The following is a 14316-nucleotide window of genomic DNA, read 5'->3' as shown; positions in this document are numbered from 1 at the left end:
TTTGGAAAAAAAGGGAGAGGGGTTTTAATAATTGTTCTGTCTCCAAATAACTATGAATTTTGATACTTTTTCTGAAATTCTCCAGACATGAAATCTTTTACAAAAATTCTACCTACAACAGTTTACATACTTTCAACCAATACCTAAATGACCACGATTTCGTTGGTGTGTTCTATAGTAGACAATGAACGATGATATGTATTTATGCATTCCAAAATATCGTTTGAAAAGTGTACAAACATGGTAATGTTTTAATTTTCTAAAGACAGAACCGATATTTGTGCCAATGTAATTTATATCTTCTAAGATTTAATTACAACATTGGTAAGATAATCATGGAAGATAGCCTTTACTAATGATGGTGCTTAAATGTTCAATGATTTAACACGGATCACATAGTGATTGCTGCGCTTGAAGTACAATATTACCGTAAATCAAGGGGAATCCCCTTGTAAATTACCTTACTTTTAATTTAGTATCAAATAATTGCAATGTACAGCAACATCGACATTTTTTCGTTTAAACTTTGTAATTTGTAGATACTGAAATTATATTTGTGCACATATCATATTTGCCATGTGTTATTTACATGTAACGATAGCCTTTAGATGAGGTAAACAGTTTAGATGATGGTAGGGAACTTACAATGGCCTCATTTTTAAAGATGCGTAGGATCAAAATCCCACAGAATAATTGCAGTTATAAAAAACTTAAACCTAAATTACAAAGTCCAATAATTAGAAACTCAATAATATTTAAACATTGTTTCACGCTGACGATGTGTAAAAGAGGTATGGATATTTTTTTTTTTTTAAGGATACTAATTGAAAACTGGTGAAACATAGAATATTGTTAACACCCATAAGTTTTTAAAAAAAACATCTGAAAGATTTACTTTAATAACTAATAAAGACTTACTTTTCAACATCGAATAATTTGAAGGAAAAAAGAGGTACTTCTTGCCGCTTGTTTTTTTGGAATGCAATTTTGCTCGCGCGGTGACTATTTGGCAAAACGTAATATTAAAATGAAATAAAATAAAACAGTCATTCGTTTAGACTATATGAGTTTTTGTCACGTGACGGACCACGATTGACATCCAGTTACTCCTGTACAATAAATATACTGTGTCAAAGCCGGCAAAGTGTGATCTTTACTTCTGGTTTGCTGCTTGTTCCCATGGAACAAATTACCTTAACATCGTCGTCTCCTATCATCATTTCCTTACTCGAATCGCCAAACGTATAAAATCTGTATTTCAATTGTTTCCTGACCTGTTGATTATTTCTCATTATTTTGAACCAGGAATCGTTATGTTTTTCATTACCAACCGTTGTGAGGCCAATACCAACCCCGTTGTTAGTAAAATATGGCGATCGCCAGACGATGACAAGGTGCCTCTCGTTGTTTTGTATCAACCAAGAGACAATACCACTAGATCCAGTCATTGTATAACCATGTTTATGTGCTATCTGAAATTTGAAAATATAAATAAGATATCTGAACTGACAGATATGTAGATTTATTGTTAACAATTTTTCAATAATAAATAAAAAAGAACAAGTAAAACTAGATTAAAATTTTGAAAATTTGTTTCACACTAATTTCTATGTTTTTTTTTAATCGCCTAGATAGGCAGGAAAAATGCAGTTAACATTTTTCGTTGTCGTTAAAGTACAACAGGACAAACTTCTTCGTTTCAGTTTCTGACAACAGAGGATATTATAATTTAATCGGTATGCTAAATAAATAATGTAAACCTTACCAGTATTCGATTCAAATACATATCTGAAGATTTTCAGATTTAAATTAAAAATAAAAACGAAATAACATTTTGGCAATTGATGCATAGATGAGGTGTTTGAGGTTAGATGTTCTTTCAAATCTCAATGTCCATTATACATTTGTTTGAATTAAAGTAGATAAATATCAAAATAGGTGTTGCTTAGCTTTTGGTGGACTGTATATGTATCGATGTTGTTTAACTTAGAGTATAACTTGGTATCGATTGGAAAAAGTGGGGATATTGTAACGCATGTCGTGAAAAATATTTTTTTTAGTTGAGCGTATATTTCGCTACAATCGTTTATTCTGCGTACTGATGTTGTGTATCATACTAACAACATGTTTTATTGTTCTTTTATTTGTTTTTGTTCTATTATTAAGATTACTTTTACTGTTGAATGGTTTGACGTGGCTCGGTACTTATACATCTCGTCAATGTGTTTGTATTGGCTTTCATTTTTTGGTGATTTGTTTTGTATATGTGACTCTTTGTATTTCTTTTGTGTTTATAACGTGACTCTGTACTTTAAAAGATCCCGTCAGTATGATATTTGTCTATAATATGTCATTATGATATATTTCTATTATGAATTACTATATACGTTGAACCACAAACGTTATAACCATCAATGGCGTAGTGGAATTAACAATATTTGGATTCTCATAAATTTTATGTATAACTTTTGGACTAGTTTGAATCTCGGTCTATTTCTGTAATTTATTCTTACATACTTTTGATTTTTTAACCCTGTATGCGTACATTGCCTATGAAAATTTTAAAATTGTTTGTATGCACATTGAACGACAGTATGCACATTGAACGACAAATTTATGTGACGTATATAATTTTTCTGACGTCAGACACTCAAATCAATCCATGTGTTCGAAGATAGTAGAAGTTTTTGTGTCCTGCTAAATTGTTCCTTTTAAAAGTTTTGGATTCTCATAAATTCTATGTATAACTTTTGGACTAGTTTGAATCTCGGTCTATTTCTGTAATTTATTCTTACATACTTTTGATTTTTTAACCCTGTATGCGTACATTGCCTATGAAAATTTTATAATTGTTTGTATGCACATTGAACGACAGTATGCACATTGAACGACAAATTTATGTGACGTATATAATTTTTCTGACGTTAGACACTCAAATCAATCCATGTGTTCTTAGACAGTAGATGTTTTTGTATCCTGCTAAATTGTTCCTTTTAAAAGTTTTGGATTCTCATAAATTCTATGTATAACTTTTGGACTAGTTTGAATCTCGGTCTATTTCTGTAATTTATTCTTACATACATTTGATTTTTTAACCCTGTATGCGTACATTGCCTATGTAAATTTTAAAATTGTTTATAATCCTGGTACTTTTGATAACTATTGTATGCACATTGAACGACAAATTTATGTGATATATAATTTTTCTGACGTCAGACACTCAAATCAATCCATGTGTTCGTAGATAGGTTTTTGTGTCCTGTTTAATTGTTCCCTCTTAAAAGTTTTGGATTCTCATAAATTTTATGTATAACTTTTGGACTAGTTTGAATCTCGGTCTATTTCTGTAATTATTCTTACATACTTTTGATTTTTTAACCCTGTATGCGTTCATTGCCTATGTAAATTTTAAAATTGTTTATAATCCTGGTACTTTTGATAACTATTGTATGCACATTGAACGACAAATTTATGTGACGTATATAATTTTTCTGACGTCAGACACTCAAATCAATCCATGTGTTCGTATATAGTAGATGTTTTTGTGTCCTGTTAAATTGTTATACGATGATGACTGATGTACCCATATTTTGACTATTTTATTAATTGTGACTGTTTATTTAACGCATCATGTAAATGTAGCGGAATTTGATGAGACTGTTATTAAAGTGAGAGGGTTAGCGCTATAGAACCAGGTTTAATCCACCATTTTCTACATTTGAAAATGCCTGTACCAAGTCAGGAATATGACAGTTCTTGTCCATTCGTTTTTGATGCGTTTTGTTTTTTGATTTTGCCATGTGATTATGGACTTTCCAAATTGATTTTCCTCTGAGTTCGGTATTTTGTGATTTTACTTTTTAAGAAATAATAAAAAAAAAAAAACATAACCAAACCATGTATAGTAGTCTCATATTCTCATATTCTCATATTTTCTTGAAACCTCACTTTGTTCAACTTCGTACTTGTTTGGCTTGATTACTTTGTTGGTATGAGCGTCACTGATGAGTCTGGCGTATTAAATTATAATCCTGGTACCTTTGATAATTATTGTTGATAGCTATTGATAAACAATTTCCCCCTTAACCATGGTATCGATTCCCGTTACTTTTGAATAATGAAACCATGTCATATTAAAATGCAAGATTTTTTTTTTTTGTAAATTCAAAGTCAAAACAATTATTGGGAGAAAATACTTTTAAGATTAAAATATCGCATGAGCACCATGTAAAACCTTGTCATTTGGATGAAAAATAATGTACATACATTACATGAATTGAAAATACCAACCAGAATAATATATAATATTCTTTGAAAATAAAGAATTCGTGAGTTTTAGGTGATACCCGAAGTTCGGTCATTATTTGGTTCAATAGATAATATTTGGTGATTTAAATTCATTTAATGGAATTGTGTGTCATTTGACAATCGTCCGTTTAAAATGTTCATTGATAATTATTGCGGATTGAGTCCAGATCTTGCAGAAGACAAACCGTCAATAAAGGCTCAGTACTTGGTAACTTTTTTTTATTTCTGTCGGGTTGCATTTTAGTTAATCTCGACTCTGTCGGGACATATTCAGTCGGTCTTTTTTCTCATGATCAGAATTGCTTGGAGGACAAGGCTAATCGGGACAAATTACTCTGGTAGTGGCTGTATCCAGACGATTTCTCATCCATATCTAATTGTTGTCATGAATAGCTAAATAATTTAACAACTTTGATAATTCAGCCACTTACCAACGGATATTGATAAGACATTTGACGGAAATAGTCTGATCAAGGATGGTAGCTTCAATCGTGAATGTGCGTTTCTTTCTGAAGTAATTATGATTTTCCTAGACGTGACACAATAAGAAATATGCATGGCCTGACTTATTTTATATTAATTGTGAGATATTTATCATATTAAAAGAAATGTAAGGTATATATACTATAATAACAGATAAAAGTAAAATCTCAAAAATACTGAACTCCGAGGAAGTCCCGAATTAAATGACAAAATAAAATGATAAAATACATCAAACGAATGGACAACAACTATCATATTCCTGACGTGGTACAGACATTTTCGAATAAAAAAAATTGTGAATTGAACCTGGTTTTATAGCGCTAAACTTCTCACTTGTATGACAGTCGCATCAAATTCCATTATATTTACAACGATGCGGGAACAAATACAAATTAACTTACCAGTGCCTCTTTATGTCCAGGTCGTACTAAAACAGCGGGTGTTGATATGTATCCTGAATATGTCTGTGTGTTCTGTTCTGTCAAATGATACCTTTCAAGTTTGTGATTTCAATACCAACAACAATGTTGTAATGCTTATTCGTCATTAATGTAGACAAGTTTGTTCCATGCAAAGACTATCCAAACTCTGTCGAGCCGCCTGACGTCCTGTTTGAATTCGTCGACACTGGACTTTTAAGTTCTGTATCGCTGTTTCCTGTACGAGAATGGACTTGTCAATTTTGAAGAAATTATATGAGTCATGCATCAATATTTATGAAGCATTAAATATATAATCGAAGAACCGCTAAATCGAAAATAACTGATAATCTTTATTGTTATCTCATTTAATTTGTTCCTTAATCCTCAAAATTTAAACATCAAAACCTTTAGAAAAATGTTTGTTTCTCGTATATTTAAATAAAACAAGGACTTGCAACTTTTGATTATATTTTATTTTCAGTAGTATCTATCGTAAACTCTACAGTTGAAATGTCGTAATAAGGTGGCAAATAACAGATGGGACGCCGTACTTTAGTGTAGTTGGATCCACAAACATTCGGATTTGATCAATGCAATACAATCATAACTATAACAACATCTATATCATCTACTTCCTATACTTCATATTTATGTTATTTTACCCGATTTTGTAAACTTCTTCGTGAGACTTTTATTATAAAAACTACAGCGTGAGACACACCAATGGCAATTGTGAAATTTTATGTTTCGACATGAAGTAAATGCACCGAGATTACTACTAAAATTTCGTGGAATTTTATTTTATTATGAATTATTTATAGATTATTACATGGCATTTTCCATATGGCCCTGGTATCAGCCCTAGACTCCCATATCAAGCCAGAGGGCTTTAGCCCGAGGGCTTGATATGGGTCGTGGGCTGATACCATGGACCATATGGAAAATGACATGTAATAATCTATTTATCACATATTTTCAGGCAAGAGAAAATAAAAAGCTTACACCAAATTATGTTTGATATTTCATCAAAAATCAAAACAACATTTAACCAACAACAAAAAAATTGTATTACTGTGTGTTAAAAAAAAGTTCGTATCACAGCAGGTGAACAACGTTTTGTGAAAAGTTTCAGAAATAATTTACAATAAATATATTAATTCTAAGAATTGCAAATATTAAACGACTTTAAAGTGGTACATTTCAAATGTTAAAAAATGCTTAGGAAGAATCCTATATCGCTACTCATTCCAGTGTGGCGTCATATATTTTCTAAATTCTCTATGACGTCAAAATTTTACAGGAACTTTTGTGATTTTCACTGTTGATTTTTACTTTTTTCTACAACAACAAATTCGTAACTTTCTAAATTTCTTTTCATTGTGTCCAACTTGTTTAACAATAGTCTTTGATTGACTGGTTACCGGAAGTTAAACTCGGGGGCTTGATATGGATTTCGAGGGCTGATATCGATATCGGCCCCGAGGGCTGATAACCAGCCTTGACTTCCGGCTATTATTGGCCATGCAAAAACGTACATATCAGTACAAAATATGTGATAATTATTTTTACAACTTCTTTTATTTATTTGCACCTATTTCGAGATGCCTAAAAAAGGAAATACAGTACGTAGCCATTTTTTGTTTCCCATTTTAAATTTTTGTAGAACCGAGGATTCAAAGCATGTGTCTATCGCATGCATAGATAAAGAACAAGTTTAGGCAACATCGAATTCAAAACCAAGGAAAATTTTAAAGGAATAAATTCCAATGCAGTATTTGAATATTTGCAAATCGTATAAGAATATTTTTTTTGTCATTTTGCTGAACTCACGAGTGTGTCTATAAATTATCTTTCGAACTTTGAGAATTTGAGAATTAGAATTAGTATTGACTGTTTAATCATAGAACCATATAATCATTAGATAAAAGGGAAATATTTTACAAAATTAGAATCTTAATGAGACAGTGAAATAATTAACTTGTTTTCTGATAAAAGATTGCAAATAAATGCAGAAAACACAGTAAAATTTAACAACTTGTTATGATGGCATTTGTGTTTGTATAGACTTATGAAAGTAGATTCTTAATATTGGGTGCTTAATCATTTTACATGCCACTTGTCAAGATTTCACATGTAGAAATAGTCGATAAGATAAATTGGTTACCCAGTCAGTTAGTGACCTAAAACGATATAAGCCAGGTCAGTAAATTCTATTTTGGTTGAGTACGAAAAGTGTAACCATTAATATTAGATTGTTATCACTTAAATGTCCATGTTTAATCAAATTCGAGGCCACCAGGAAGTCTATACATGTAGTAAAGAAAAGATTGTATCACCAATATTTTGCTTGTAAAATCAAAAGAAGGTATTGGTACAAAATGTTTTTTTCTCAAATTATTACCGACTGACATAAGTGTCTTATGAGGTTATGAACATTATTGAGCCAACTAATGTATTAATATATAGACATCTATGCACTATATTATACAAATGTATTGTATACATTCCCATGGGAATTGAACCAATTATGTCCATCTTTTTGCCGGCTTGTTTCTTTGTCCATATGAGGATGACTTCATACAGGAACCTCTTAGGAAGAAAAACGTTAGCAATATCCTTTAACTTTACTTTTCACTATATAGATTATGTTCTCTCACTAAAACAATCAAAATTTGGTGATTATGATGAAAGCATATTTCCAATCGGACTAGAGATATACATGTAGGATTTTCATCTTGTGCATGTAAATTTTTGGTAAGGTTATCGTTTGCACATGATTTTTGTATTATTTTGTACAGAAAACATGTTAGTTTTGTCGTTTGAAATATTTTAAATTTATAATTTCGGTAGCTTTGGTTTGCTTGCTAGACTGTATGGGTTTAAAAACTGTACGGTGACAAATAGTTGCTAACTTCTATATAATGTTGTGTCTATTGGAGTGTTGTCTCATTCTTATTTATTAATAGTTGAGTATTTTTCTACTATATGGACATAAGAAAATGTGGTATGAGTGCCAATGAGATAATTCTCAATCCCAAGAACAATAGCTTGCTTCACTACTTCAGCTTTTACTGCACACATATTGACCCTTATGTAACGTGTAGCATTAAGTATAGCGTGCTGTCTGTCGTGTAGTTATCCTACAGCGCTAAAAGTGATCTTTTGGAAAACAATATTATCGTTGATACAATTATTATATAGACGAGATTTACTATAATAGTTCCCTTTTTCAGTAATAACACATAATTTCCTTGATAAAATTGTTCCAACTCTTCATCCAACTGGTTAATGCACAAGTAGAAAGTGCATTAACTACATTCAGTATATTTTACAGTTCATATTATCTCTAAACCTTCAATTGCGACGTACTCGGCGTCCGAAGTACAATACACCATGATACACGTTGGAAAAGTGTTATAGGAAGGGGGGAAAATTGTTAGAATAATAACAATGAGAAGATGAATCCTGTGTCTAACGAGTTGAAATTTACCATTTCTACGTATGCAAATAAGTGTATGCACATGTGCCTAATAAGTGTCGGTTGGTCAAAACATCTGCGACTAGACAATGCAATGGCTTTACACAATACTTTTAAAATATTTTATTTTGATAATAGACGTTATGACAAAATGGTTGCTTTGGATTAAATCAACACGACTTTTGTTGAATGCAAAACAGTATAGCCACACGAAATTCTTAATAATACCTCCTTTTCTTCTTTTTAATAAGGTCTAAACATAAATTTGGAGTGTTGTCTGATGTAGAAATGAACTCATTTTTATTTAAAAAAACAAACGTTGTCTCCATATAATACAAATCTAAGGATTCGGCTTAGAAACCAGGAAAGTGTGTAAGGTTTTCCTGTTTTGCTCCAAATACTGTCATAGACAACATTTTTGAGGTTGAGCCTAGAATGGATCCCTTAGCCACTGCTGTTGGAGATTTTATTCCCAAAGGGTATCACCAGCCAAGTAGTCAGCACTTCTGTGTTTACATGAATTAAAATTGAGAATGGAAATGGGGAATTTGCCAAAGAGACAACAACCCGACCATAGAGCAGACAACAGCAATAGGTCACCATCAGGTCTTCATTGCAACGAGAAATTCCCGCACCCGGAGGTGTCCTTCAGCTGGCCCCTAAATAAGATTATACTAGTTCAGTGATAACGATCGACATACTAAACTCCAAATTGTACACAGGAAACTAAAAGTTAAAATCAGACAAAACTAACAAAGGCAAAAATGCGGCCGGGTTTAACATGTTTGTGATATCTCAACCCTCTCCATATACCTCTAGCCAATGCAGAAAAGTAAACGCATAACAATACGCGATTTAAAATTCAGTTCAAGAGAAGTCCGAGTCTGATGTCAGAAGATGTAACCAAAGAAATTAAACAAAATGACTAATATATAAATAATATCCGACTACTAGCAGTTAACTGGCATGCCAGCTACAGACTTTAATTAAACTGATTGAAAAATTATGTCTTCATCATATGAGTATCAGGCACAACCCTCCTCGTGAGGGGTTTAGTATAATACCATCATAACATATATGAAAAGAACATAACCCGTGTCATGCCAACAACTGGTTTATTAATAATAAATGTGTTAAGTTCCGATGCAAAGACCCTATAAGTGAATCAATATTAACGCCAAAATATGCAATCTTTAATGACCTGACAACAGTATCGTAAATATATCCCTTCTTAATAAGTCTATTTAAAGGTTTCGTTAGCTTCTAAGGTGAATACTTACATTTTTGTGCTTTATAAAGAATATTTCCATAATATATTGGATGTGAAATACCTGAACGTTTAAGAAGTCTGTATGCTGAGCAATATTTACGAATGAGTGCCTTATACCGATGATAAAATTTAGTAAATGTTTTGACTATTTCGTGATATCATAATACATAGATTTCTCTCGTTAAAATCTAAAACATTGTTACATACACGAGCGAATCGTACAAGTTGAGTAAACACCGTAATATGGTGACAAGGGAACGTCACCTTCTAAAAATGGATAATGAACGATAGGAAATGAGAAATCATCTCTTTTATCATAAACTTTAGTATTAAGCTGATATATCAAGATCGAGGAAAGGGCAGTGGTCATTGATAGTATAAGCTTTATTTCAAGTAAGTTCAACAGGATAAATTTCTTTAGTATACATACTGAAGTCGTCATTATTTAGAGCCAAAATATCATCCAAATATCTAAACGTATTATTAAATTTGTGAATCAGATGTTTTTTCGATGGATCTTTGCTGCTTTTTGTCATAAATTGTAACTCATAGCAATAAAAAAAAACAGGTCCGCAATAAGTGGTGCACAGTTAGTCCTCATTGGATTTCCGATAACCTGACGATATACGGCATCTCCAAAGCGGACAAAAATTTTATCTAGTAAAAATTCAAGGGCAGATATAGAATCAAAGCATGTCCAGTTTTTTTGGTTTATTGCTACTAAAAAAATATCTCAAAGAGTTAGAACATATATATTCACATTCTGACTTTTTAAATGCCCATTTAATTAGGTGTGTGATTGTTTTCTTCATGAGAATGTGAGGCAATGTGGTATATAGGGTAGAAAAGTCAAAAACAGATTCAAAATCACCATTTTAAGCATGCAATTTATCAAGTACTTCTAACGAGTTTTTGACACTCCAAAAGTTATTAATTCCACTATTTTCGAAGGCCCCATTTGAACAATTTATTATCAGGTTTGTGATTGTACCAATTGTACTGGTTAGAAGAATAGATAATTTAGTAGTGGAACAATGGCTTGAAGACTAAATAAATCTATATTTGTAAGGTGTTTTGTGTACCTCAGAAGCCAATACATAGTTGGGACTTTCGTCGTTTTTGGTTCTGCTTGTAAAGCGGTAGCTAAAAGTTCATGTTTGTTACAGATGTAATTTTCTGAAAAAAAAGAGTCAGTTGGAATGTTGGTGAATTGGTGATTTCTTTTTGTAAAACCTCAATGTAAAATTTCAAACAATAATAATATTATTAGCAGCTTTATCGGCCGGAACAAAAAAAAATCATTGGCTAGTTCTTTTAGTTTATGTTTGATACAGGAAACAGGTTTATTGTGGTTATTTGTCAGTTTTTCCCCGTTTTATCCATTTCAAACAGTAAGTACGGAGTGAGTCGTGGATGATATCACGACACTCATTCCAAATAATAATTGACGGGGGACGATATTTAGGTCCTTTACTGAGGAATGATTTTAACTCTCGGTCTTGAACGATGTTAAGATCTCCTGTTATAACATGGGAAATGGGTCCATAAATGTATTCGCATTTACTGCAATTACATGAAGTAGATGTATTTTCACTGATATTAACATCTTTACACAATTGGCTAAAATTAAACACAAATTTCCGGGTAGATTTCTTGTAAATATAACAAATAAGAGGGAGCTCAAAATATCCAGGAATTTGTTCTTTAACAGAATGGTCGTTAAAAATACCAGCAATATTTACAAAAACAAAACCTTTATTGACATACTTTATTTTAATAAAATGTTTTTTATGATCTTCAGGACGACCAATTTTAGGAAACAGTTTAGAATAACAATATGCCATTATAATTTGAACGATTTCATACTTAGGACTGCTATATGAAATTGTGTTGCAATCCTCTAAAATTTTATTTAACTTATTAATCGATAATGAACAGAGCTTTGTTAACAGATAATGTCTGCCGTTGTTTTTTTAAAATAGAAATTAGGTCCGAAATATTGGTATAATTGGTCGGAAATTTTCATTGATTGAGATTTTTTTTATGACCATGAGAACGTTTTTAAGAACAGTTTTAGAAACAATATCCAAAATGTTAACAGAATCGGTTCTAGATATATTGCCAATTCCCATGATATTATCATTAAGACCGAGAGGGTAGACGGTCTGTAATTTTTTTATCCAATCAAATTCAATTATTCTCCCTGATCCTACAAACTTTGAATGAGATTCGCCAGATAAGCATTGATATGGTCATAATCATAAATCAACTGTTTACAAAACTTTACATTTTTGAATATTAATGTTTTTTTGTATCAGGAATAGGTTTGGTCCGCAATGCTCTTCATCTTCGTACGTTATTCTATCTTTCTAAGCTTTCTTTTTATTCGAACATCACTGAGGGGTCTTTTGTAGATGAAACGAGCGTCTGGTGCGAATAAAATGTTCAAGTCTGGTATCAATGATGAGTTTTTTTAACTACATGAACTATGTCATTACGAATACTCTATGTGTACTTATTAATTACCGATTTGCTTGTTTTATTACACGCCTTTGAGTGTTTGCAAAAAGTAGCTTGAATAAAAAATAAGCATCAACCAAACATTTCAACAAACAAAAAACGACATCGAGACTTATTCACTCAAATAACTTTAATTAGTGATACTAGTTTGAAACTGAACGAGTCCTGCTTCTGAATTTGTAGGTTAACTTATTCTTTTTTACATGTTTTATCCTTAACAGTTCTGTTTATAAAATGTCTTTTACATTTCCTAAACACTAAATACATTACAGCAATTGAGGTAAGGGTCATTGACAAAAGAAAGCTCATAACATCAAAAAGATAAAACGAATACCAAGGCATGTCTAACCCAACGTGTCGAAAATGTTTGTCACCATGTTTGGCAACTAAATCGATATAATAAGCTGCTCTTTCGGCAGGGGTCTGTGGTCGACTATGAAATATTTCCGACGCTTGTTTAATATTTCGCCTATATTTGTCGGTAAAAGCTACTTGTTTTATATTAGTAATCAATTCCTCAGTAGAAAAATCATGTAAATCCATCTTAATACCATAACCTTTGTTTTCCATAACGGCTGCATTATAAGGTTGGTCAATACTTAATGGAAACGTGATGACAGGGATTCCATGGTAGATAGCCTCCATACTTCCGCTCCTCCCACAATGTGTTATAAATAAAACGGTTCGAGGATGACCTAGTAAATCGTTCTGTGGGATCCATGGAAGTCGCAAAATATTGTCCGTTTTCTCCTCCTTATCTCCTTGTCGAATCACAAAGTTAAGATCAGATATTTGTTTGAAAGCTTCAATCATTTTCCCGAAGGTATTATTCGGAAAAGTTTTGAAAATACTGCCAAAAGAAACAACTACTAAGCCTTTGTTTGAAGATGCAAATGTGTCAAGATGTTTTGCAACCTTTTTCGAAGGTCGCGCAGCAAGACCGCCACAAAGTATTACATTTGGCGACAACGGTTGCGGATAATCAAATAGAATGTCACTGTCATGTATATAAAGCATAGCTCTTTGTTTTGCTTCTTGATTAGAGATAGTTGGTTTTTCTGGGACATATTTACCTGCCAGGTTCTCTAACGTTGGTGCTGCAGGTCTAGCAACTAAAAAAATATATCGCATCGTATTCACAACTCTCTCCAAAAATGTCATCTTATCATTGAATGCAGAAAAAAATGTTGGTGTAAAAGCTGGGTTTAATGGAACTCGATTTAAGGTTGGATCTATGAAGGCACCAAAAGATACAAATGGCACATTTAGTTTATAAGCCATTATAGTGAAACAAAGAACAGGTGCGTAGTCTATAACAGCAATATCAAATTTCTGTTCGTTCAATTCGTCTATCAATTTCTTATCACTCATGAATTCGTGACAGAGAGCGTTAGTTCCTTGTAACCATTTCACCTGCGATTCAATTTTTGAACCTTGTGCCATTTTCTCAAGTGTAACCCGAATAATGTCCTCATAATAATACTTATCAAAACTCTTTGAAATGATAGAATGGGAAAGTTTAATGCCTTCAGATGACAAAGCTTCTTTCATTCTAGATGCTACTACAAAAGTTGTTGTATGGTTTAATTTTTCCATTTCCTCTGCAACAGGTATTGCCGGAAACATGTGACTTTTTGATTGAGCCATTAGGAATAAAATTTTCTTGGCATCAGTTTCGACAATGACGTGACACAGAAGGATGCTCAGATACAAAATACTGGCGAACATTTTCCTGAAATAATATTAAAACAACAAATTATAACTATAGATCATTGATTAAAAGACAAAAAAGCAGATTAGATTGACCTTAGAAAACTTCATTTAATAGTACTATG

The 14316-nt window shown here is 32.1% G+C and overlaps 1 protein-coding gene and 1 pseudogene across 1 annotated transcript; both read right to left on the bottom strand.

Moving 5' to 3' along the window:
• Window positions 1-1130: 1130 nt before the first annotated feature.
• On the bottom strand, window positions 1131-6861 carry LOC134697784 (tereporin-Ca1-like; annotated as a pseudogene).
• A 5808-nt stretch (window positions 6862-12669) lies between these two features.
• Window positions 12670-14042, bottom strand: LOC134696450 (UDP-glucuronosyltransferase 2B10-like). Its single transcript, XM_063558267.1, has one exon. It carries the CDS (start codon window positions 14030-14032, stop codon window positions 12671-12673), a length of 1362 nt encoding a protein of 453 aa, XP_063414337.1. The 5' UTR covers window positions 14033-14042; the 3' UTR covers window position 12670.
• Window positions 14043-14316: the final 274 nt, after the last annotated feature.

Source organism: Mytilus trossulus, chromosome 14, assembly GCF_036588685.1.
Source record: "Mytilus trossulus isolate FHL-02 chromosome 14, PNRI_Mtr1.1.1.hap1, whole genome shotgun sequence".
Classification (NCBI taxonomy): Eukaryota; Metazoa; Mollusca; class Bivalvia; order Mytilida; family Mytilidae; genus Mytilus; species Mytilus trossulus.
This window is presented reverse-complemented; position numbering and strand designations above follow the sequence as displayed.

What these genes read in the sequence shown, in the direction of transcription:
- LOC134696450 (XM_063558267.1), bottom strand. Translation starts at nt 14,032, where the DNA reads ATGAAAGAAGCTTTGTCATCTGAAGGCATTAAACTTTCCCATTCTATC.